Below are 24,915 nucleotides of genomic sequence, written 5' to 3'. Positions count from 1 at the left end.
GGCATGCATATACAAGTTAATATACACATTGTTCCTACAGGTCCAAAGGGTGTGATAAATGACTGGAGAAAGTACAAGCAGTTGGAGGTGGAGCAGAAGCAGGAGCAGAAGAACGAGATGGAACGTCTGATCAAGAAGCTGTCCATGACCTGCCGCTCTGACCTGGACCTGGAAAAAGACAAGGAGAAGCAGAAGGAGCTGCAGGACAAAATCAAAGGCAAAGTAAGCACCAATGAGAAAGACAATGTGGGAAATGGCATAACTACAGTCTTTAACTTTTTGTGTTTCACAAAGATCAGTGATGTTCAGCCAAATATAATGCTGACAAAGTAACTACATTACCCGTCGATAAGGTGCACCTCTTTTTGCAAATCTTAAAATAAGTAAATGTGTCAGTTAGGGCTGCAATGATTAGTCGACAATAAAATTTGTCGACAAATGTAGACAATAAAATTTGTCGCCGACAATAGTCGTGACGTCATCACTCGTGTTTTTCCGGGCGGAAGTGGGTCACTCGCCAAAACAACGGCAGTGATAACATGTAAAGTGCGAGGATATTTCCTCGGATTCTTGTTAAAACATGAATACCTTGCTCATTTTGCAAAGCAGACCTTGTTTTTATGGCTGTACATCTGTGATACGCAAGCATTTAAAGCGGAGACGTGATGTCCGACATTTGGAGAGAGGATGCGGTCTCGACCTTGGTAAGACTGTTAGCTTGTACTTTGCTACCTAACTAACAAGAGTGGGACGAAGATGTGTGGAAAAATTTCTTTAGCTATAATTTTAGCCAAAGTCAGCCAGCTTAACTTTTTCTACATCAATTCGAGTAGTTTTTAAAACCGCGTCAATTTGCAATGCCAAAAAAAAACCCACAGCGAAAGACTGACAGGCACCAATGCGGATGTATCATCAGATTAAACATACAATCTATTAAATAGCCAACATTTTAAGAATTAATCAAATATAGAATTCTACACATTGAGTCTATTAGAGTGCTAAAACTGCCTAGAGTTAATCAGTAGTCAATATACCAGTGTGCACCTTTTTTAAACGTCTCAAAAACAGGTTTTTGAATATATAAACAAAGGTAATTGTTTTTTTAGCACTTTGCTTTTCCTTTCTTTTAAATGGACAACATTTTAATAGTCAATTTAGTTTTTGTAACAGCTGAATGAGCAAGCACAGTTACAGTATAAATAATTATTTATGAATGAATTAGTCATTTTTGTTGTTCGTAAGCACATGCCTAAAATAATGCATTTAGAAGTCAATGGAAAAATTAGAGCCATTAAATATGTGTACGCTTTATTATCCGACTAATCGTTATAATCGTCAATTATTATTGTAATCAAATATATGAATGTATTATTACATATGTATTTAATGTAAATGTGCATTTAATTATTTAATTATTTAATACTTAATTTAATGTAAACATGCTTTAATTCTTTTGCTAATTATTTAATGATTTCATTATTTCATAATTTAATGATTTATTTAATTATTTCATGAACCTGTGTGTCAAGCTTTTATCTGTCAAACTCTAAGCTATGTGTTAGCCCTGCCCACTGACTTTGGTGGCTGAGTTTGACAGAGGTCCATTAAATGATTAAAAAAGATACATTTATGAAATAATTGATTTAATTCATGAAATATTTCATTATATAATTAATATCCATCCATCCTTCCATCTTCTTCCGCTTATCCGAGATCGGGTCGCGGGGGCAGCAGCCTAAGCAGGGAAACCCAGACTTCCCTCTCCCCAGCCACTTCGTCCAGCTCTTCCCGGGGGATCCCGAGGCGTTCCCAGGCCAGCCGGGAGACATAGTCTTCCCAACGTGTCCTGGGTCTTCCCCGTGGCCTCCTACCGGTCGGACGTGCCCTAAACACCTCCCTAGGGAGGCGTTCGGGTGGCATCCTGACCAGATGCCCGAACCACCTCAACTGGCTCCTCTCGATGTGGAGGAGCAGCGGCTTTACTTTGAGCTCCCCCCGGATGGCAGAGCTTCTCACCCTATCTCTAAGGGAGAGCCCCGCCACCCGGCGGAGGAAACTCATTTCGGCCGCTTGTACCCGTGATCTTGTCCTTTCGGTCATAACCCAAAGCCCATGACCATAGGTGAGGATGGGAACGTAGATCGACCGGTAAATTGAGAGCTTTGCCTTCCGGCTCAGCTCCTTCTTCATCACAACGGATCGATACAGCGTCCGCATTACTGAAGACGCCGCACCGATCCGCCTGTCGATCTCATGATCCACTCTTCCCTCACTCGTGAACAAGACTCCGAGGTACTTGAACTCCTCCACTTGGGGCAGGGTCTCCTCCGCAACCCGGAGATGGCACTCCACCCTTTTCCGGGCGAGAACCATGGACTCGGACTTGGAGGTGCTGATTCTCATCCCAGTCGCTTCACACTCAGCTGCGAACCGATCCAGCGAGAGCTGAAGATCCTGGCCAGATGAAGCCATCAGGACCACATCATCTGCAAATAGCATAGACCTAATCCTGCAGCCACCAAACCAGATCCCCTCAACGCCTTGACTGCACCTAGAAATTCTGTCCATAAAAGTTATGAACAGAATCGGTGACAAAGGGCAGCCTTGGCGGAGTCCAACCCTCACTGGAAACGTGTCCGACTTACTGCCGGCAATGCGGACCAAACTCTGGCACTGATCATACAGGGAGCGGACCGCCACAATCAGACAGTACGATACCCCATACTCTCCGAGCTCTCCCCACAGGACTTCCTGAGGGACACGGTCGAATGCCTTCTCCAAGTCCACAAAACACATGTAGACTGGTTGGGCAAACTCCCATGCACCCTCAAGGACCCTGCCGAGAGTATAGAGCTGGTCCACAGTTCCACGACCAGGACGAAAACCACACTGTTCCTCCTGAATCCGAGGTTCGACTATCCGGCGTAGCCTCCTCTCCAGCACACCCGAATAGACCTTACCGGGAAGGCTGAGGAGTGTGATCCCACGATAGTTAGAACACACCCTCCGGTTCCCCTTCTTAAAGAGAGGAACCACCACCCCGGTCTGCCAATCCAGAGGTACCGCCCCCGATGTCCACGCGATGCTGCAGAGTGTTGTCAACCAAGACAGCCCCACAGCATCCAGAGCCTTAAGGAACTCCGGGCGGATCTCATCCACCCGGGGCCTTGCCACCGAGGAGCTTTTTAACTACCTCAGCAACCTCAGCCCCAGAAATAGGAGAGCCCAGCACAGATTCCCCAGGCACTGCTTCCTCATAGGAAGACGTGTTGGTGGGATTGAGGAGGTCTTAGAAGTATTCCCTCCACCGATCCACAACATCCGCAGTCGAGGTCAGCAGAACACCACCCTCACCATACACAGTGTTGATAGTGCACTGCTATAATTAATATAATGTTGAAATTATCAAGTAAATGGTTGAATAATGAAACTTGCTTTTACATTAACTCAATTAACGGAAAAATAAGATATTTTTGTAATCATAAAAAAAATTATTTATGAAATAATACAACAGGAAATAATTCGTTACATTTTGAAATAATGAAATCAATAGTTAAAAAATTATTACATAATCAAATTTTGAAATTGATAATTAAATGTGATTATAGATTAAATAAATGAATGACACATTCATTTATGTAATCTTATTCATATATGACACATGTACACTACCGTTCAAAAGTTTGGGGTCACATTGAAATGTCCTTATTTTTGAAGGAAAAGCACTGTACTTTTCAATGAAGATAACTTTAAACTAGTCTTAACTTTAAAGAAATACACTCTATACATTGCTAATGTGATAAATGACTATTCTAGCTGCAAATGTCTGGTTTTTGGTGCAATATCTACATAGGTGTATAGAGGCCCATTTCCAGCAACTATCATTCCAGTGTTCTAATGGTACAATGTGTTTGCTCATTGGCTCAGAAGGCTAATTGATGATTAGAAAACCCTTGTGCAATCATGTTCACACATCTGAAAACAGTTTAGCTCGTTACAGAAGCTACAAAACTGACCTTCCTTTGAGCAGATTGAGTTTCTGGAGCATCACATTTGTGGGGTCAATTAAACGCTCAAAATGGCCAGAAAAAGAACTTTCATCTGAAACTCGACAGTCTATTCTTGTTCTTAGAAATGAAGGCTATTCCACAAAATTGTTTGGGTGACCCCAAACTTTTGAACGGTAGTGTAAGTAATTGTTTAAAATGTATTTTGTCTTTTTTTTCCCTCCCATTTGACCTGGGTAGAGTTTAATTGTAACTGCATTATTTCCTATTAAGATCCAAACAACCAAGATTACCTTTTTGAAATCGGTGTACAGATGACCATGCAGGAGTACAACATGCTGCAGGAGGGAAAAGACGACGAGGACTTCCTCCAGCATTACCGCATGCAGCGCATCGAGGAGATGCGACGGCAGCTGTGCCGAGGCAAGCGCTTCGAACGCGTCCACGAGCTTACGAGCGGGGAGGACTTTCTGGAGGCCTTGGACAAGGAAGACAAAAGCACGCTGGTCATGATCCACATCTACGAGCCCGACGTGCCGGGCTGCGAGGCCATGCGCGGCAGCCTGATGTGCTTGGCTCAGGAGTATCCTCTGGTGAAGTTCTGCAGCGTGCGCAGCTCCGCCATCAGCACCAGTGCGCTCTTCAGAGACAGCGCCCTGCCTGCCCTGCTGGTGTACAAAGGGGGAGACCTGATCGGCAACTTTGTGAGGCTGACAGACCAGCTGGGGGAGGATTTCTTCGCCGTGGACGTGGAGGCGCTCCTGCAAGAGTACGGCATGTTGCCTGAAAAGTCCCCACTCGTCGCAAAGACGGTTCGCAATGGAGCCATCATGCAGAGCAATCAGAGTGATGACGACTCTGACCTTGACATAGACTAGAACAGTAATCGTCTTACTTTGTTGTACATGCTTGGAAAACATATACACTTCCCTAATGGACTCTTTTGATCTAGTTTTTTTCTACACAGTATAAATATTTCAAATAAAATCACTCACTGGGCACTCATCCTTCCACATTTAAGTTTTCTGCTTGTTGCCATGCTAAGTAATTTATGTGTTTTGTTTCATGTCTATTTATTGTTAGTTTAAGCATAAGACGGAACCATCTCATCCCACTTATGTTATCCTTTTAATATTTAAGTACATCTAGAATAGGAACCCTTTCACTTTGTTCTTCTTTTTATATGTGCTGCAACGTTTTCGTTATTGTCGAAAAAAAATAAATCCGTACCCTCCAACTGGTTGTATTTTTAATTGACCATGTCAGTGCCCGATTTATTGAACTGCCAGATCAGTTTGCGCATGCGTCAATGGTAACTTCCGTTTTCTACTTGACGGCGTCTTATAATTTATTTAAACGATTTTCGAATGTATCTACTAGGGCTGTGAATCTTTGGGTGTACCACGATTCGATTCAATATCGATTCTTGGGGTCACGATTCGATTCAAAATCTTTTTTTTTTTCAATTCAACACGATTCTTGATTCAAAAACGATTTTTTTCCAGATTCAAAACGATTCTCTATTCATTCAATACATAGGATTTCAGCAGGATCTACCCCAGTCTGCTGACATGCAAGCAGAGTAGTAGATTTTTGTAAAAAGCTTTTATAATTGTAAAGGACAATGTTTTATCAACTGATTGCAATAATGTAAATTGTTTTAACTATTAAATGAACCAAAAATATGACTTATTTTATCTTTGTGAAAATATTGGACACATGCAGTGTGTTGCCAAGCTTATGAGATGCGATGCAAGTGTAAGCCACTGTGACACTATTGTTCTTTTTATTTTTTTTTATAAATGTCTAATGATAATGTCAATGAGGGGTTTTTAATCACTGCTATGTTGAAATTGTAACTAATATTGATACTGTTGTTGATAATATTCATTTTTGTTTCACTATTTTTGGTTTGTTCTGTGTCGTGTTTGATAAATGGCTTTCAATTTGCATAGTAGAGTTTTAACTTGCACTTACATACATAGCGACAAACTGTAGTTACTGACAGGGGTTTTCTGAAGTGTTCCTGAGCCCATGTGGTGATATCCTTTACACACTGATGTCGCTTTTTGATGCAGTAGCGCCTGAGGGATCCAGGTTCACGGACATTCAATGTTACGTGCAGTGATTTCTCCAGATTTTCTGAACCTTTTGATGATATTACAGATCTTAGATGGTAAAATCCCTAAATTCCTTGCAATAGCTCGTTGAGAAATGTTGTTCTTAAGCTGTTCGACAATTTGCTCACACATTTGTTGACAAAGTGGTGACCCTCACCCCATCCTTGTTTGTGAATGACTGAGCATTTCCAGGAAGCTGCTTTTATACCCGATCCACAACATCCGCAGTCGAGGTCAGCAGAACACCATCCTCACCATACACGGTGTTGACAGTACACTGCTTCCCCTTCCTGAGGCGGCGGATGGTGGTCCAGAATCGCTTCGAAGCCGTCTGGAAGTCGTTTTCCATGGCTTCCCCGAACTCCTCCCATGTCCGAGTTTTTGCCTCTGCGACCGCTGAAGCCGCACACCGCTTGACCTGTCGGTACCTGTCTGCTGCCTCCGGAGTCCTATGGGCCAAAAGAACCCGATAGGACTCTTTCTTCAGCTTGACGGCATCCCTCACCGCTACACCAGCGGTTTCTAGAATTACCGCCACGACAAGCACCAACGACCTTCTGGCCACAGTTCCAATCGGCCGCCTCGACAATAGAGGTGCGGAACATGGTCCACTCAGACTCAATGTCCAGCGCCTCCCTCGTGACTTGTTCAAAGTTCTTCCGGAGGCGGGAATTGAAACTCTCTCTGACAGGAGACTCTGCCAGGCGTTCCCAGCAAACCCTCACAATGCGTTTGGGCCTGCCAGGTCTGTCCGGCATCATCCCCCACCATCGCAGCCAACTCACCACCAGGTGGTGATCGGTGGAAAGCTCCGCCCCTCTCTTCACCCGAGTGTCCAAAACATGAGGCCGCAAATCCGATGACACAACTACAAAGTCGATCATGGAACTGCGGCCTAGGGTGTCCTGGTGCCAAGTGCACATATGGACACCCTTATGCTTGAACATGGTGTTTGTTATGGACAATCTGTGACGAGCACAAAAGTCCAATAACAAAACACCACTCGGGTTCAGATCCGGGCGGCCATTCTTCCCAATCACGCCTCTGCAGGTTTCACTGTCATTGCCAATATGAGCGTTGAGGTCCCCCAGTACAACGAGGGAATCACCCGGGGGAGCACTCTCCAGTACTCCCTCGAGTAAAAAGGGTGGGTACGCTGAGCTGCCGTTTGGCACGTAAGCACAAACAACAGTCAGGACCGTCCCCCCACCCAAAGGCGGAGATAAGCTACCCTCTCGTCCACTGAGTTGAACTCCAACGTGCAGGCTCTGAGCCGGGGGGCAACAAGAGCCCGTCGCCTCTCACTGCTGGCAACGCCAGTGTGGAAGAGAGTCCAGCCCCTCTCGAGAGAACTGGTTCCAGAGCCCTTGCTGTGCGTCAAAGTGAGTCCGACTATATCTAGCCGGAACTTCTCCACCTCGCGCACTAGCACAGGCTCCTTCCCCCCCAGCGAGGTGATGTTCCACGTCCCAAGATCTAGCTTATGTAGCTGAGGATCGGACCACCAAGTGCTCTGCCTTCGGCTGCCGCCCAGCTCACATTGCACCCGACCTCTATGGCCCCTGCTATGGGTGGTGAGCCCATTGGAGGGGGGACCCACGTTGCCTCTTCGGGTTGTGCCCGGCCAGGCCCCATGGGGACAGGCCCGGCCACCAGGCGCTCGCCATCGTGCCCCACCTCCGGGCCTGGCTCCAGAGGGGGGCCCCGGTGACCCGCGTCCAGGCGAGGGGAATCTGGGTCCTTGGTTTGTATTTTTCATAGAGGTCTTCGAGTAGCGCAAGAGCAATACAAATAAATGCTTGTAAGAGCCTCGAAATGTAATAAGTGAGAGTCAAAATTCACTGTGAAATAGTTTTGACATTTAAATATAAAGTTTATTACACACATATCTTGGTGTGGATGGCACTCCATTTCATTTATTCTAATGTTATAATTTTCCTGGTATGTACACATATACTACAAACCCCAAAACCAAAGTTGGCCGTGAATAAAAACAATACAATGATTTGCAAATCCTTGTCAACCTATATTCAATTGAATACACTGCAAAGACAAAATACTTAACGTTCAAACTGGAAAACGTTATTTTTTGCAAATATTAGCTCATGTGGAATTTGATGCCTGCAACATGTTTCAAAAAAAGTTGGCACAAGTGGCAAAAAAGACTGAGAAAGTTGAGGAATGCTCATCAAATACTTATTTGGAACATCCCACAGGCTAATTGGGAACAGTTGGGTGCCATAATTGGGTATAAAAGCAGCTTCCTGGAAATGCTCAGTCATTCACAAACAAGGATGGGGTGAGGGTCACCACTTTGTCAACAAATGTATGAGCAAATTGTCGAACAGCTTAAGAACAACATTTCTCAACGAGCTATTGCAAGGAATTTAGGGATTTTACCATCTAAGATCTGTAATATCATCAAAAGGTTCAGAAAATCTGGAGAAATCACTGCACGTAACATTGAATGTCCGTGAACCTGGATCCCTCAGGCGTTACTGCATCAAAAAGCGACATCAGTGTGTAAAGGATATCACCACATGGGCTCAGGGACACTTCAGAAAACCACTGTCAGTAACTACAGTTTGTCGCTACATATGTAAGTGCAAGTTAAAACTCTACTATGCAAATTGAAAGCCATTTATCAACAACACCCAAAAACGCCGCCGACTTCGCTGGGCCTGAGCTCATCTAAGATGGACTGATGCAAAGTGGAAAAGTGTTATGTGGTCTGTTGAGTCCACATTTAAAATTGTTTTTAGAAACTGTGGACGTTGTGTCCTCCGGACCAAAGAGGAAAAGAACCATCCGGACTGTTATAAGTGCAAAGTTGAAAAGCCAGCATCTGTGATGGTATGGGGGTGTATTAGTGCCTAAGACATGGGTAACTTACACATCTGTGAAGACGCCATTAATGCTGAAAGGTACATACAGGTTTTGGAGCAACATATGTTGCCATCCAAGCAACGTTATCATGGACGCCCCTGCTTATTTCAGCAAGACAATGCCAAGCCACGTGTTACAACAGTGTGGCTTTGTAGTAAAAGAGTGCTGGTACTAGACTGGCCTGCCATTGAAAATGTGTGGCGCATTATGAAGCGTAAAATACGACAACAAAAACCCCGGGAAAGAATTCCACCTGAAAAGCTTCAAAAATTGGTCTCCTCAGTTCCCAAACGTTTACAGAGTGTTGTTAAAAGGAAAGGCCATGTAACACAGTGGTAAAAATGCCCCTGTGCCAACTTTTTTGCAATGTGTTGCTGCCATTAAATTCTAAGTTGATTATTTGCACAAAAAAAAAATGTTTCTCAGTTCAAATATTAAATATCTGGTCTTTGCAGTCTATCCAATTGAATATAAGATGAAAAGTATTTGCAAATCATAGTCTTCTGTTGTTATTTACCAATTACACAACGTGCCAACTTCACTGGTTTTGGGTTTTGTATACTATGTATAAAAACATACCATAAATTAGGCTTTTATAAAGCATTCAGGCATATCAAGCTAATGTAGCAGCAAGCTGATGCAGGCTGTAGTCATCATTGTGAGGAGGATGCTGGGCCAGTCATGCAGAGGCCCTGCAGAGCCATGCAGGTCATGTCCACAGAATGCATGCTCCAAAAGAAGATGGGTTTCTTCGCTTACACCTACCAGAAAAAAACAGAAACAATTTAAACTGCATTAATGGCAATTTTTTTTAAAAAAAGAACGTTTTCACCTACAGTCAGAAGGTGATTCATGTGGCCCCCATTCGACACATGAATTGGGGGTGCGCACACTATCCACTTTAGCCGCCAGATGGCAGTAGAGGGATGAATGAATATCAAATCATGTGTTTTGTGGCAATTCCAGCTTTCACCACAGATGTAGAGTGGTGCTTTCCATCATTTTAATAGCACACTGCATTGCAAAATGACTTAACCCCCCCCCCCCCCTTCCTCTTACACGAGATCCACCCAGGAATGAATCCCTTCCTTGCCGTATGCAACAATGATTTAAAAAAACAGACTGCTGGTTTTAAATGTAATACCCACCCTGTTGGGACCACTCCTCCCAGAGATGCTGCACGTCCTCGTTGTGATGTTCATGGTGCTCGTGATGTGTTGGATCTGTAAGAAAAGATCAAGTTAAATAAAAAAACATGTTTTAAAAGTAATTAAGACAGAGGTGCAACTTGATGTGTTGGATCTATCGACATAGAAAACAATTCAATGGAATGGTGCAGAAATGTAATTCCAGGCTGTGGTGAATGAAAGAAAACAATCAAAGAGAATTACAAACCCTGTTTCCATGAGTTGGGAAATTGTGTTAGATGTAAATATAAACGGAATACAATGATTTGTAAATCCGTTTCAACCCATATTCAATTGAATGCACTACAAAGACAAGATATTTGATGTTCAAACTCATAAACTTTTTTTTTTTTTTTGCAAATAATAATTAACTTAGAATTTCATGGCTGCAACACGTGACAAAGTAGTTGGGAAAGGGCATGTTCACCACTGTGTTACATGGCCTTTCCTTTTAACAACACTCAGTAAACGTTTGGGAACTGAGGAGACACATTTTTGAAGCTTCTCAGGTGGAATTTTTTCCCATTCTTGCTTGATGTACAGCTTAAGTTGTTCAACAGTCCGGGGGTCTCCATTGTGGTATTTTAGGCTTCATAATGCGCCACACATTTTCAATGGGAGACAGGTCTGGACTACAGGCAGGCCAGTCTAGTACCCGCACTCTTTTACTATGAAGCCACGTTGATGTAACACGTGGCTAGGCATTGTCTTGCTGAAATAAGCAGGGGCGTCCATGGTAACGTTGCTTGGATGGCAACATACTGTATGTTGCTCCAAAACCTGTATGTACCTTTCAGCATTAATGGTGCCTTCACATATGTGTAAGTTACCCATGTCTCGGGCACTAATACACCCCCATACCATCACAGATGCTGGCTTTTCAACTTTGCGCCTATAACAATCCGTATGGTTCTTTTCCTCTTTGGTCTGGAGGACACAACGTCCACAGTTTCCAAAAACAATTTGAAATGTGGACTCATCAGACCACAGAACACTTTTCCACTTTGTATAAGTCCATCTTAGATGAGCTCAGGCCCAGCGAAGCTGACGGCGTTTCTGGGTGTTGTTGATAAACGGTTTTCGCCTTGCATAGGAGAGTTTTAACTTGCACTTACAGATGTAGCAACCAACTGTAGTTACTGACAGTGGGTTTCTGAAGTGTTCCTGAGCCCATGTGGTGATATCCTTTACACACTGATGTCGCTTGTTGATGCAGTACAGCCTGAGGGATCGAAGGTCACGGGCTTAGCTGCTTACGTGCAGTGATTTCTCCAGATTCTCTGAACCCTTTGATGATATTACGGACCGTAGATGGTGAAATCCCTAAATTCCTTGCAATAGCTGCTTGAGAAAGGTTTTTCTTAAACTGTTCAACAATTTGCTCACGCATTTGTTGACAAAGTGGTGACCCTCGCCCCATCCTTGTTTGTGAATGACTGAGCATTTCATGGAATCTACTTTTATACCCAATCATGGCACCCACCTGTTCCCAATTTGCCTGTTCACCTGTGGGATGTTCCAAATAAGTGTTTGATGAGCATTCCTCAACTTTATCAGCATTTATTGCCACCTTTCCCAACTTCTTTGTCACGTGTTGCTGGCATCCAATTCTAAAGTTAATGATTATTTGCAAAAAATATGTTGTCTTTGTAGCATATTCAACTGAATATGGGTTGAAAATGATTTGCAAATCATTGTATTCCGTTTATATTTACATCTAACACAATTTCCCAACTCATATGGAAACGGGGTTTGTACAACCAGAGATGACATAATAAAAAGAAAATAAAAAATATAAATGGTGTTGATCTTGCAGCTGGATAAGTGGTTAAAAAACAGGTTATGATAACAATATATTCAATTACTGGAGTTTAAATCTTACTCCAAGAAAGGGACACAATGTTTTACAAAATCTATTTGGAAAAAGTAAAAAGTATAAACTTCTCAAGACGTTTGTTTGCACAATGCTAAAAGAGGAGTGTGTACCATTTGAGTGATGCCAGAGAACACGCCTGAGCTTCCGGAGAGCTTGGGTGAGGTTCTCCAACTGGTCGTGAAGGTGGATGTTCTCCTCTATCAGCGCGTGGATGGTGTCCTGCAGTTCAAAGCAATGACCCGGTGCCATCAGGAGAAGCAGTAAGGTCAAAGGAGGCCCAAGAAGAGGCCTCATGGTAAACACCACAGCATCCTTCCAAACACAATGTGAAGAGACGCGTTCGCTAGATTGATTCTTGCAGTGATTTTATCACTAAAGGGGAGGAGACTTGTTTTTTTCCCCCTCGCCGGTTGCAATGGATGGAAAGCTGCCCGTGGGCTGTTTAAAAAAAATCTATCCAATGTTTCTGCATCAGCAAATATAGCCATGACGTAAGAATAAAGTTTGTATTTGTTCTGAGCAAATGCAGCGAGTTTGGAGTTTTTTAAAAATAAGATAGATATTAATATAATGTAAAATAGCTAAGCAATTTAGTAGGTAAGGTTATATTTTTGTCTGATTCATGTGTGTGACTGAAGCATTAAGGAGCAGGACTGTCCAGGTCCAGCAACATTCGGGCAGAAGGCGGGGTACACCCTGGACAAGTTGCCCCGTTTTCGGAAATATTGCATATTTTGTTTCCCCCAAAATTATATTTTTTTTTTACAAAGAACATAAAAAATTAATTTTGAAATACAGTATAAAAATATGGATATGGTTTGAAACTGTTGAATAATTTAAGCACAAAAAGTAAAATAAAAAAATAAAAAGAACTTTTTTGAGCCCAATGTTTCCTTGCTTGGGAGACTATTGTGTAGTGTTCCGCCATTTCAAGAACAGCTTACAGTAAAAAGCAAATTTGACTCAACGTATTTTCCGGACGCACCAAATTATAAGGAACACTGCCGATGAGCGGGTCTAGTCAGGTGTATTTTCATACAAAAGGCGCACCGCATTATAGGGCGCATATTTTTTTCTAAATTAAAAACACTTCCTTGTGGCCTACATAACATGTAATAGTGTAAAAATGTTGCATAGATTATGTTTTACAGATCATCTTCAAGCCGCTTTCTGACAGTCGCTTCAGGATGCGACGTTTTGTGGGCGGTTATTTACGTGGCTCACCTTCGACAGCGTCATTTCTCCATCATCTTTGTTGAGCGGTGTAGCGCGCAAGGACGGGAGTGGAAGAAGTGTCAAAAGAGGGTGCTAACTATTTTAATGACATTCAGACTTTACTTAAATCAATAACTGAGCAGCATCTCCTCATCTGTGGCTCACTTGTGCAATAACGCCGGAAAGGTGTCCTGTGAAAAAACGTTCGACCGGAACTCTCCATAAAGTTCTAGGGTGAATAATGTAAACTCACTACACCACTATGTTTTAGCGCATTCATGGCAAGTTTACTGACAGATATAAGGACTTTAGACTACTTTATATTAGAAATGGCAACAGCGGAGGATGAATGTCCCATAACAATTAGAGAAAAAGAAGCTTATCGACTATGGTTTCGGCATGGACTACTAAGGCGGAGGTGCGCAAATTTTCAGGACTTATGCAGATCCCAAATACATATCAGCAGGTACCAGAAGGTTAAGAAAAGGATCTTTTGCATAATATTTTAAACTACACTCCAGATAATGTCTTACCTTATACACACACCATAATAATACTCGTATGTGAAAGCACAGTACAATCCATCAAGTCGTGCGGCTTCATAGCTTACCAAAGTCAACTAAAACATTTGATAAGACTTTTGAGCGCCGTGTGTAATGTTTTATATTTTCAATGGATCATAACATTTTGGTGGTGTTTACTCGAGTCATATTGCGGTCTACATGTATCTCTTTTGTGTGACTGCCATCATATTGCAGTCTACATGTATCTCTTAAGTGTGACTGCCATATATCTTTTATGTACCAACTAAAATAGCCTTGAGGTCGGTAAGCACAACCAAAATTATTCCGTACATTAGTCGCACCGGGTTATGGCGCACTGTCAAGTTTTGAGAAAATGAAAAGGATTTTAAGTGCACCTTATAGTACAAAAATAAATACGGTACATTCATTCAACCAAGTCAAGACAGTTTAAAAATAAACTGAATGTCAATAATCACTTTTCCCCCAAACACAAAGCCTTTATTTGTAATTCTGCATATCACTTTATGCAGTCTTTGTAGCCCTGGTGCGCTTCTTTTTGACCACGACGGGCTTCTGGCTCTTCAAAATGGCACTGGCACGACGCAGGGCAGCCTGGGGGGAAGGAATAACAAATGCTGGTGAAGCAATGATCAGTAATACGAGCACCCTTCGAGAGGAAAAAAAAAAAGGACAATTTAGGGAAAAAAGGGACAATTTATATCAGCACTAAGTGCTGCCACTCAAACCATCCATCCATCCATTTTCTACCGCTTGTCTCGTTTGGAGTTCGCGGGGGATGCTGGAGCCTATCTCAGCTGCATTCGAGCGGAAGGCGGGGTACACCCTGGACAAGTCACCAGCTTATCGCAGGGCCAACACAGATAGACAGACAACATTCACACTCACATTCAAACAATAGGGCCAATTTAGTGTTGCCAATCAACCTATCCCCAGGTGCACTCAAACCCTGAAAGTACATTTTGTAAATCAAGACTATTTCCAGCAATTGGGTGCATTCCAACACTATTTTAATTTTGGCTGTCTTTTTGACACTTACATTTCCCATTTAATGTACCACATAATTTTTTGTTTTTTAGTAGATAATTTACGAACATAATAGAAAATGTAAAATTGTATTAACATGCATACAAAGAACTCAAAAAACATTTCCCATTTGGCAACTACCCTGTAGCCACGGCCCCTCTAGTAATATACCTCCATTTACAATCGGTCACATCAAAAATATACTTTCTCGCTGGCTACTAATACATTCTTTAGAACTACAACTGGTTTGGAACATACAGTGTGTTAACAATATATTGATATTTCATTTAAATAACCCCGCTGAGGTGATATTTAGACATGAAAAGGAAAGTTTAAAAACATGGATGTCCGTGTAAATTTCACATGCCTGAATGTTGGGATTGAGACTGTCACTAACAAAAACCTAACTCACCATGCGCAGGTCCTTCCTGTACTTGTTCTTGCTAATGATGTGCCTCAGGCTGCTGAGAGTGGCACGGGAGTTCTTGTTGATGGTGATCTTCTCGTAAGAATTGACGGGCTTGTGCTGACCTGTGAAACGAGAAAATATCTTAGCACATATGTCCACTGTTATCTAGCTCAGTGGCGTTATTGGTAGTAGAGTCCTGAACTATTGTGGTCTTATCTTTTTTTTTAAACAATAACCAACTACTAAGTTAAACACATCATACATGCTACGGGGAACACCTCTTTTCACTTAACCGTTCAACATTTTTGTAGGATTAAGGGTCAGAAATGCTTTTCACAAAAAAACGAAAAATACAATACATTACTTTTTTATCAGAAATGGCAACAGCAACACATTTTAACATCCCAACTGTAAATGTATTTATAAGCCAGAGTTTGATCAGGAGCGAGAGGAAAGCGAAGAGGAAGAAACCAAACCAAGCCTTGAAATGTAATCGTATCAAAGGTTTATTAGCTTTCTTTTTCAACACTTTCAGTGCTATAAATCTGTAAGTATTCAGGCAAGGTGTTATTATAATGTCTCCCGATTTGAAACAACATTATATAGCATGGTTATCAAGGTTATTGTGACAAAAATTATCACGGTTATCATTATAATCGCAGTATTTTAAAGAAACAACCACATTCAAAATTATTTCCTTTGTAGAAGAAACATTATTGTAGATAAAAACACTGTTTCGTGGACCTCAAGTAGAAATTGAATGTGCACATGAAAGCAACACAAGCATTATAAACAAAGTAATATGGCAGAAATAAAACAATAACATGAATAAAATAAATGAGAAAATTGTGCAACATAGCACTTAATGGACATAAGACACACAAAAATAAAAACAAATTTAAGAATTTCGCAAGGTGGCACCTGTTGGCTATAAGACGTAACTGCTCTTTTTGTCCATATAGATAAAAATAGTGTTCTAGTCTTATGCATAGGGCTGCACGATTATGGTAAACTAATAATTAAGAATATTTATCGATATTGAAATCACGATTATTGATTATGTTAGGTAAAACAGAGTTGGGCTGGGGCGTGAACCTGACGCCTTCATGTAATTTGTTAATGTCTACTCATATATTTAAAGACAAATTAAGTTTTTTGTTTATTAATAGTATTAACGTGTCAGCTTTTTCCTCATTACATATCACCATCTAAAAAGTGCAGTGCGCTCTTAAATGCACACCGGGACTCCACGGAAATGATGCGTGGGAAAATGAAGTTGAACAAAACTCAGAGGGGAACTCTACGTAGCCAAGTCATTTAGTTGTGTTCCGCCATGTTTTCTCCAAGCCCAACGACGCTAGTGCGCATGCACCAGCGTTGCTGTGACTCTGCTTCCAGGAAGTAAGCATTGTTGCCCAAAAACAATAAGAAATTAAAAGTTTTCGGTAATTAAAAATTCAAACGGTATTGCTAACCGTTGGGAATTTTACCGCGGTTTATCGTTATACCGTTACATCCCTAACAGCATGTTTGTATTTCGAGTCTGTACTCAAACAATAGGTAGCAAACACTAATGCTAAATAGCTTTTGTATTATTACAAATGTTCTATATATTGTTATTAGACTTACCAATTCCCACTCACTACATCTAGGGCTGCAACGATTAACCGATAAATCAATTAGAATAAAGCTTCCATTTATCGTTTGGGTGTATATTACCGTAAATTCCGTACTATAAGCTGCTACTTTTTTCCCTACACTTTAGACCCTGCGGCTTATTCATGGATTTGGTTTTTCTAATGGCCATGTGTGTTCAATAGTTTTCATTAAACCCAAGCAGAGGACTGAAATTGTGTTTTATTGTTTGTGCTATGGGGCCATCTTTTGGACGAGTTTGCTTACTGCAGGCAGTGCGGGTTGAAAATGTAATTCCTGTTTTAATGCCTTAAACCAGAAGGAAAACCATCCATAGCGTTTTTGCTCATAAGGATTCTTCATGCATCACTCCAGGCAACCTTTTTAAGTTTCACAATTTAAAACAATTCATACTTACTAAAACATTTAATGTGTAATGTCTGTAGTAGCGTTTTCCTGCATATTTGCAGTGAAGCTAGCGTCATTAGCATTAGCTTATATGCTAACAGGCCTAGAAGTGTGTGTTAATATTAAGTTACAATGTCATTATTTTTGTATTGTTTCAGTTTCACAAAATTAAAATACACTACATCTCCCAGAATCCTCTGCACAGTGCGAGGCCAGCAAGGCGGGGAGCTTGAAACGGCGTAAGCACAAAGTGAGTTCGTAAGTTAAAAAGTCAAAAGTACCACCGATAGTCACACACACATTAGGTGTGGTGAAATTACCCTCTGTATTTGACCCATTCCCTTGTTCCACCCCCTGGGAGGTGAGGGGAGCAGCAGCGGTGGCTGCAATCGGGAATCAATTTGCTCATTTAACCCCCAATACCAACCCTTGATGCAGGGAGGTAATGGGTCCCATTTTTAGTCTTTGGTATGACTCGGCCAGGGTTTGAACTCACGACCTACCGATCTCAGGGCGGACACTAACCACAAGGCCACTGAGCAGGCTGAAGATGAGAGGAATTGTTTTTTGGATACTTCCTGAAAATGTCATCATAATTATCCCTAAATGCCGGCACAAACAATCTCTTTGGGGGAGGTAAGAAAGTCGGTGTTCTGCAAAACAAGGTGCACCACTTTCGTCTCAATCGTTTCCCAGCAAAAACAGATTCAGTCAGTCACGTCACAACGCACGGAGGGAAATCACCAAAAAGCTGTACACTGCGGGAAATATGAGGGAACTGAAAAACTACTTGATAAATTCTCGTTCCATCTTTCATTTTCTACCTCTTGTCTCTCTCGATGTTGTGAGGGGGGCTTGAGCCTATCTACGCTCAGGCGGAAGGCACTGTACACCTTGGCAAAGTTGCCACCTCAGTCACCAAGAAAAGATGAAGCCAACAAAACTAAACATCAGTTTGTTAGGTATTTCCATTATTAAAAGTTATATAGTAAACTTTTCTGAGGAACAGCATTTTTAAACTGATATAAAACATGTCCAATGTCAAGAATGCTGCTATTCATCAAAGTTAAAGTTAAGGGAGACTAAACTGAACATAATTGCATTACACTTGTTACACGAGATAAAAGTTAAGGGAGACTAAACTGAACATTACTGCATAACACACAATCAACTGTAAATTATTTTTTTATATTTGTTTGAAACAGTGGATGTTCCTGCACAATTCTTTGTACTTACAAATTGTAGTAAGTATGATTAGAACATTTTAGCATTATATTTGTGATCAATTACAGTAATTATGTTTATCCTAAACATTCCTGCCACTGTAATTTTACACACTAACATTTTTTTTTGGACGTGCACCAGAACCAAATTGAACTGTGGCCTTAATACCGTGATAATATCGCACCTCGAGATTTTGACACGGTTACATTCCTACTACCGTATTTTCCGCACCATAAGCCGCACCTAAAAACCACAATTTTTCTCAAAAGCTGACAGTGCGGCTAATAACCCGGTGCGCCTTATATATGGATTAATATTAATATTTATTTTCATAATGTTTAGGTCTCGCAACTACGGTAAACAGCCGCCATCTTTTTCCCCGTAGAAGAGGAAGCGCTTCTTCTTCTACGGTAAGCAACCGCCCCATAGAAGAGGAAGCGCTTCTTCTTCTACTGTAAGCAACCGCACCCGCCCCCGTAGAAGAAGAAGCGCGCGGATATTATGTTTCATTTCATTTGTGTGTTTCTGTAAAGACCACAAAAGGTCTCCTACTAAGAGACACGCGTACAAGGTTCCACTGACTTCTGATATTCCTGTGAACCGCACTGTGGATACAACGGGAGCACGTACGGTGAATATTTGCACCACAGGGAATGAGAAGTCCTACTGTGGTTCTAGCTTGCCATGCTAACGGCCAGAAACTTCCACCCACGGTGATATTCAAAAGGAAGACCTTGCCAAAAGAGAACTTTCCAGCCGGCGTCATCATAAAAGCTAACTCGAAGGGATGGATGGATGAAGAAAGGATGAGCGAAGACACCGGGTGACTTTTTTCACGCAGCTACGTCCCTGTTGATCTATGACTGCATGCACGTCCACTTCACTGATGGTGTCAAAAAACAAGTGAAGCACACCGAAGAAGAATAATTCGATGGATTTGTGGATGAGTAATAACTTCAGAAAGTGAGCTTTAAATGTTTATTTTAAGGGGTGTGTGACATTAACGTTCGAGCAACGTTGAGTTATTGATGTTGCTATTGCTCTGCACTATTTTGAGTGTTACTATTTTTGTGATTGCACATTTGCACATTACATTTTGGGAGTGAACAGAGTTGTTAGAACGCTGGTTTGTAATATATTATTAAAGTTTGACTGACCTATCTGACTGTTTTGTTGACATTCCCTTTAGCGTAGCGTAGGTGCGGCTAATAGCACGGGGCGGCTAATAGGTAAACAAAGTTTTGAAATATGCCGTTCATTGAACGTGTGGCTAATAACACGGGGCGCCTTATGGTGCGGAAAATACGGTAAATAAACATTTACAAAATATTTCTATGTAAAAAAACTCATTACACAAGGTATATATCTGCGGCGTATAGTCTAATGCGGCTGATGTATGGAAAATATATTTTTTTCTAAAACTGAATGGGTGTGACTTATATCCCTGTGCGCTCTATAGTCCGGAAAATACGGTAATAAATGACATTTTTTAAAAATGTTTTAAAAAAAGTTCAATATAAGCTAAAAGATTGTAAAACAAGGTCAATAGAAGGTAAAACAATGTAAAAAAAAAAAAAAAAAAAGTTAAATAGTAGGTAAAACAAGTTGGAGGGTAAAAATGGTCAACAGAAGGTAAACAGAAGGCAAACGATTGTAAACCGGAGTATTAGAAGGTAAACCAAGGTTAAAAAAGCTCATAAAAGGTAAAATAAGCTAATTAAAGTGTACAAGATTAAAAAACGATAAGAAAATAAAACAAGATAAGTAGAAGTAATCATTTCTTAATTTCAATTATTTTCCCTAAAATTCGCTTTAGGGCTATAAATTGAGTTTTATCTGATTACTAGTCTAACAAACTAATCAACAAGAGTACTCGATTACTACAATAATGAATAGCGGCAGCCTTAATTGTATCCACCATTCTCATATGTAATAGGCACTGATCCTGCCATTAAACAGTTTAAGGGAAAATCATTTTGTATATTGTTGGCAGAGGGTGGTAAAACAGCTGTTTTCAAAGAGGTTTGAATGTTGGAGTGTAAGTGAGAGACAATGCTAATAAAGTGGTGGAAAACAAGAATATGAACACTATGAACATTTGAGTTTACACACTAAAACAAAATTTACCTTTACGCTTCTTGAGGACGACAACCACACCTTTGCCATCAGCAGCTGGCTGCACACCTACAGTCTTCTTGTGCACCAGCCCGTTGAAGCGGTAGGAGTTCCTAGCCTTCAGGTTGTTAGGCTCCTGTCATCAAATAATATATTAACATACTAATCCTTCTTTCCTTATGATTGTCACACACACACTAGGTGTGGTGAAATTATTCTCTGCATTTGACCCATCACCCTTGATCACCCCCTGGGAGGTGAGGGGAGCAGTGGTGGCTGTGCCCGGGAATCATTTTTGGTGATTTAACCCCCAATTCCAACCCTTGATGCAGAGTGTCAAGCAGGGAGGTAATGGGTCCTATGTTTATAGTCTTTGGTATAACTCGGCCGGGGTTTGAACTCACGACCAACTGATAAATTATATTACAACATGACTTATGTTATTTTTGGGTCCATTTTATCACACATCTATTCTGCTATTGAAATCACCAGTGAAAACATAGGCCGAATCAAATGTATACCGTGACAAAAGAATGCTCAGTTTTGTAAGATGTATTCAACTACCAACATGTTCAGAAATGCAGCCCATTGGGGATCTTCACTTTTTGGGGGGGGAATTCTGCCTATCATTTGCAAATCTTATGTAAGACAAGAACACATGTTCTTATTTTTATAATGTATTTTGAATAGTAAATGATGCGATCAAAATTCGGCTTACAATGGAGCCTATGGAAGTCCTTCTATTCTGCCTATAAAAGCCCTAAAAATAACATCCAAACACCCCCATTAAGGTTTTATATACATTCTGTGAGTATAAATGTAATGTAATAAAATACATTTATTATTTACATATTTAGCTAATTTTAAGCATACGAAGCGCTTTAATTTAAAAAACATCACAACGTTCACTGATTTTTTTCCCCCAACATCAGATTACTCACTGCTGACTTCAAGAGAGCCAATAAACATACAAAACATCACTAATGGTACGATGTCTGCTGCTGTCATTATGATGCCGATGGATAGAATTTTGTTATAGTCCCGTTTAGATGAAGGATGACTCTTAATCGTCAAAGAAAAGGGGTGTGCAACCTAGCAACTTTTCATGCCGTTCTCTGGTCTAAATTGGCTGTCAAAGTGTACCAACTTGTTGTAATACATCCTCATCCTTTTACTATCAAAGTGAGAGGCAAGATTCATGATGTATAATGAACTACCGCAAGCGAAAAAGCAATTTACCACTCGATGTTAATATAGAGCGTGTAATCACGGTGCTACTATAGTTTGTCTGCATTAGTGATTATTTTAACATCACCCGGACAACAATATTGGGGGCATGCCTTAAAGGCAGTCTTTAGCGTCCAGTGGTTGAAAAACACTGGAATAGAGGACCTCACTTTGGCTTCGTTGCAGGTGGACTTTTTACGTGTATGTTCAAGTTAGGATCCATTAAAAAAATATGTTCGTCGTGTCTCATGATTGTGAACCATAGGCAAAATTCCCCCAAAAGTGGAGTTCCCGTTTAAGTAAGCAGTGTCTGTTCTTAATATTATCTACTAAGTATGTTGAAAAACAAGGGAATTGGATAGTTGAATACACATCACTTACGGTGCTGTATGTCTGTCCATTCCTCTTGATGAGAAAGCTGGAGCAGTTCCTGATGACCATCCACTGCAAATGGGACGACATGATGAACCTAGAAAACAAGACCAACGTGTTAATAGATAAGGTATAGTCATTTTAATGAATCACGAAAAACACCATATACGATTGGTATTTGTGTAACATTGCATATTTATGTTTAACTTTCATGAACAGCGTGATAGCTAATCTGAGCTTATTTGCTAACGCTAGCTCGACACGAGGCCTAACAAACACGACGTATTACCTAATATTTTAACTACACTGGGATATGTATTAGTACATGGGGTGTGAAAAAGTATACTGAACAATAATATCTTACTCAAATTCCCCAACCTAACGTGAAAAATATGCTTTTTCAATAGTTTAATGGCTGTGTGGTAGAAGCCGACACGACCACGTTACCTTTTAGCAGAGGAAAAGACCGGAGAGGGCGGAAACCGCTTTACCCAACCTCAACTAGAGATCACTCCGCGTCCGCGTCAGTTCCTTTTTTTGTTTTGATAACATTTTTTACATTCAAAATTACATTATATTACGAGTTGTACAAAACAATACATTTGGAATATTTTCTATGCGGTTAAAATGTAAAATTCACCTTAGCACTAGTTTTCAAATAAGAAGCAAATGAACACATCGTAAAGGCACGCGTCGTTGGTCCTCCACGTCATCATTAAGCGCCTTTTGTTTATGAACAGCCGTTTTTTGACAATCGGGTTAAAATATTTCAACCGACAGAAAGACTATTTGAGAAACAAATTGCATGACTGCAACGAAAGTTATGCGGTTTAAATACTCCGATAGTGGGAGTTTGTTTAAAAAACAAATAGTTGACGAAATGAGGAAAATCGTTCAAAAGATATGCCCCAGTCCGGTGAAATAACACAGTTGCTTAAACGTGAGCAAACATGGAGGAAGAGGAAGCACTTGGTGAGCAGCTGTACAGTCGCATTTACCCCAAACACAGCGACGATGCTGGTAAACTGACAGGTGAGTAAACATAATAGGAATTGGGGGTTAAATCACCAAAAATGATTCCCGGGCGCGGCACCGCTGCTGCCCACTGCTCCCCTCACCTCCCAGGGGGTGAACAAGGGGATGGGTCAAATGCAGAGGACACATTTCACCACACATAGTGTATGTGTGTGTGTGACAATCATTGGTACTTTAACTTAATATCCATCATATGCCCATGTAACATTGTAAATAATTCAATGTATATACCCTGATGATTATCTTGTGTGATGACTGTATTATGATGATAGTATATATCTGATAGTATATATCTGTATCATGAATCAATTTAAGTGGACCCCGACTTAAACAAGTTGGAAAACTAATTCGGGTGTTACCATTTAGTGGTCAATTGTACGGAATATGTACTTCACTGTGCAACCTACTAATAAAAGTCTCAATCAATCAATCTCTTTACTAACACTGTATATACAAACCATGTGAAGTATGTACCTGCATCCATTCCCTCCAGGTATGCTGCTGGAACTTCCTGGTCATGTTTTGAGTCAGATACTGCAAGATGAGGCCATGCTCAATGCAGCTGTGGAAAAAGCAGTTGGCGCTTTGCAGTTGGACCAGAAAGAGCCCAGGTACATGCAGAAGAGGAGACCGGATTGAATTAAGTTTGAGATGTATTTGACTCATACACATGTTCAGTTGCAGCAAAATAAAGAGTAAAGAAGAAGATGACCTTTCGGTGTCTTCAGACTCTTTGGGCGAGCAGCTTTTTGACCTTGTAAATGTTTTCGACACTGGTTACTCACAGAAGATCACCGGTTTGTTAGCTTCTCGTTTAATGTACTGCTTCATATCAACATCTCTGAACAACACATTGGTCAAACAGTCTTGTTCAAATCATTGTTTATTGTGTATGAAGATGCACATTTTGCTTAATTTCCACAAGGTATGTTACTGGAGCAGCACAAGAAGGCGGTTTTAAACCTTCTCTCAGATCCCAAACAGCTGGAAGAGCAGGTGAACAAAGCGCTCAGGACTTTAAAAGAGTATGTGACTTATATTCTGGCTTTGATCATTCTCATATTTGCACTTAAAGGTGAATTATAGTGAAGCCTACTTTGTATTTACTTTTTCGCATGAGAAATGAGAACATTTGAATCAATCAACGGTCTAATATAAGATTTTCTTCCTGATATGTGATTTTTACAGACAGCATGTGGAGGAGACAGACATCAGTGACTTTTCAGACACTGAAGATGCAGAGAGGTTGGGAGAAAAGCTTTTCTCACTGGTGGAGAAATTAGACCAGTGTCATGCACACGACATTACCGGTAAAATAAGACTACAGCGTGTTCCGCCATCTCAACCAACTAGGTAAACATTTATTTCCAGTTCCCTCTTTGTGTAGGCATGCTGCTGGAGATGGACACAGGTGTTCTCCACCAGCTGCTAAGTGAGCGTACCATGCTGGAGGCTGCTGTGCAGAAAGCACAAGCAGCTCTGGAGACATAAACAAGAATACAATCCATATTGGTGTTGTGAGATGGACAACTGAACTTTGGACTGAGAACAATGAGTACAAGTTTAAGCTTTTGACTTACTTGAGTAATGTGTATTTAGGATTGTTATAACTTTGAACTTTACAAAATGCT

At 41.0% G+C, this 24,915-nt stretch overlaps 3 protein-coding genes across 5 annotated transcripts in view; 2 read left to right on the top strand and 1 right to left on the bottom strand.

Moving 5' to 3' along the window:
* The window catches only part of pdcl (phosducin-like), a 47,156-nt gene extending 41,912 nt beyond the window's left edge, over positions 1 to 5,244 (top strand). Inside the window, exons 13-14 of the mRNA XM_062031395.1 lie at positions 41 to 222; positions 4,322 to 5,244. Of these exons, the coding sequence (XP_061887379.1) occupies positions 41 to 222; positions 4,322 to 4,885 (746 nt within the window). The 3' untranslated portion in view covers positions 4,886 to 5,244. The remainder of the gene's footprint in view (positions 1 to 40; positions 223 to 4,321) is intronic.
* Positions 5,245 to 14,291: 9,047 nt separating this feature from the next.
* Positions 14,292 to 22,754, bottom strand: rpl28 (ribosomal protein L28). Of its 2 annotated transcripts, none has more exons than XM_062031185.1 (5): positions 22,697 to 22,754; positions 22,259 to 22,346; positions 20,663 to 20,786; positions 15,272 to 15,390; positions 14,292 to 14,427 (listed from the first exon to the last, which is right to left on the bottom strand). In XM_062031185.1, the coding sequence occupies exons 2-5, from the start codon at positions 22,337 to 22,339 to the stop codon at positions 14,338 to 14,340; spliced, it is 414 nt and encodes a 137-aa protein (XP_061887169.1). In that variant the 5' UTR covers positions 22,340 to 22,346; positions 22,697 to 22,754; the 3' UTR covers positions 14,292 to 14,337. The 2 variants fall into 2 exon arrangements, with proteins under 2 accessions (XP_061887169.1, XP_061887170.1); XM_062031186.1 differs by lacking the exon at positions 22,697 to 22,754 and adding an exon at positions 22,614 to 22,689.
* Positions 22,755 to 22,773: 19 nt separating this feature from the next.
* LOC133638507 (uncharacterized) lies at positions 22,774 to 24,868 on the top strand. 2 transcript variants are annotated; one of them, XM_062031183.1, is made up of 6 exons: positions 22,774 to 23,281; positions 23,778 to 23,895; positions 23,963 to 24,081; positions 24,210 to 24,309; positions 24,473 to 24,594; positions 24,656 to 24,868. In XM_062031183.1, exons 1-6 carry the CDS (start codon positions 23,200 to 23,202, stop codon positions 24,718 to 24,720), a joined length of 606 nt encoding a protein of 201 aa, XP_061887167.1. In that variant the 5' UTR covers positions 22,774 to 23,199; the 3' UTR covers positions 24,721 to 24,868. The 2 variants fall into 2 exon arrangements, with proteins under 2 accessions (XP_061887167.1, XP_061887166.1); XM_062031182.1 differs by having other exon boundaries at positions 22,802 to 23,281; positions 24,672 to 24,868.
* Positions 24,869 to 24,915: the final 47 nt, after the last annotated feature.

Source organism: Entelurus aequoreus, linkage group LG21 (genome assembly GCF_033978785.1).
Source record: "Entelurus aequoreus isolate RoL-2023_Sb linkage group LG21, RoL_Eaeq_v1.1, whole genome shotgun sequence".
In the NCBI taxonomy this organism is placed as follows: Eukaryota; Metazoa; Chordata; class Actinopteri; order Syngnathiformes; family Syngnathidae; genus Entelurus; species Entelurus aequoreus.
The sequence above is the reverse complement of the archived record's forward strand: the minus strand, read 5'-3'. Positions and strand labels throughout refer to the sequence as shown.

Bases quoted from the DNA above. Each gene is read 5' to 3' on its own strand.
- rpl28 (XM_062031185.1), bottom strand. From the start codon at position 22,339: ATGTCGTCCCATTTGCAGTGGATGGTCATCAGGAACTGCTCCAGCTTT. The intron at 20,787-22,258 runs GTAAGTGATGTG...ATTTGATGACAG, and splicing joins ATGGACAGACATACAGCACC to GAGCCTAACAACCTGAAGGC. The intron at 15,391-20,662 runs GTAAATTTTGTT...CTCGTTTCACAG, and splicing joins CGTCCTCAAGAAGCGTAAAG to GTCAGCACAAGCCCGTCAAT.
- LOC133638507 (XM_062031182.1), top strand. From the start codon at position 23,200: ATGGAGGAAGAGGAAGCACTTGGTGAGCAGCTGTACAGTCGCATTTAC. The intron at 23,282-23,777 runs GTGAGTAAACAT...CATTCCCTCCAG, and splicing joins CGATGCTGGTAAACTGACAG to GTATGCTGCTGGAACTTCCT. The intron at 24,082-24,209 runs GTTTGTTAGCTT...AATTTCCACAAG, and splicing joins TTACTCACAGAAGATCACCG to GTATGTTACTGGAGCAGCAC.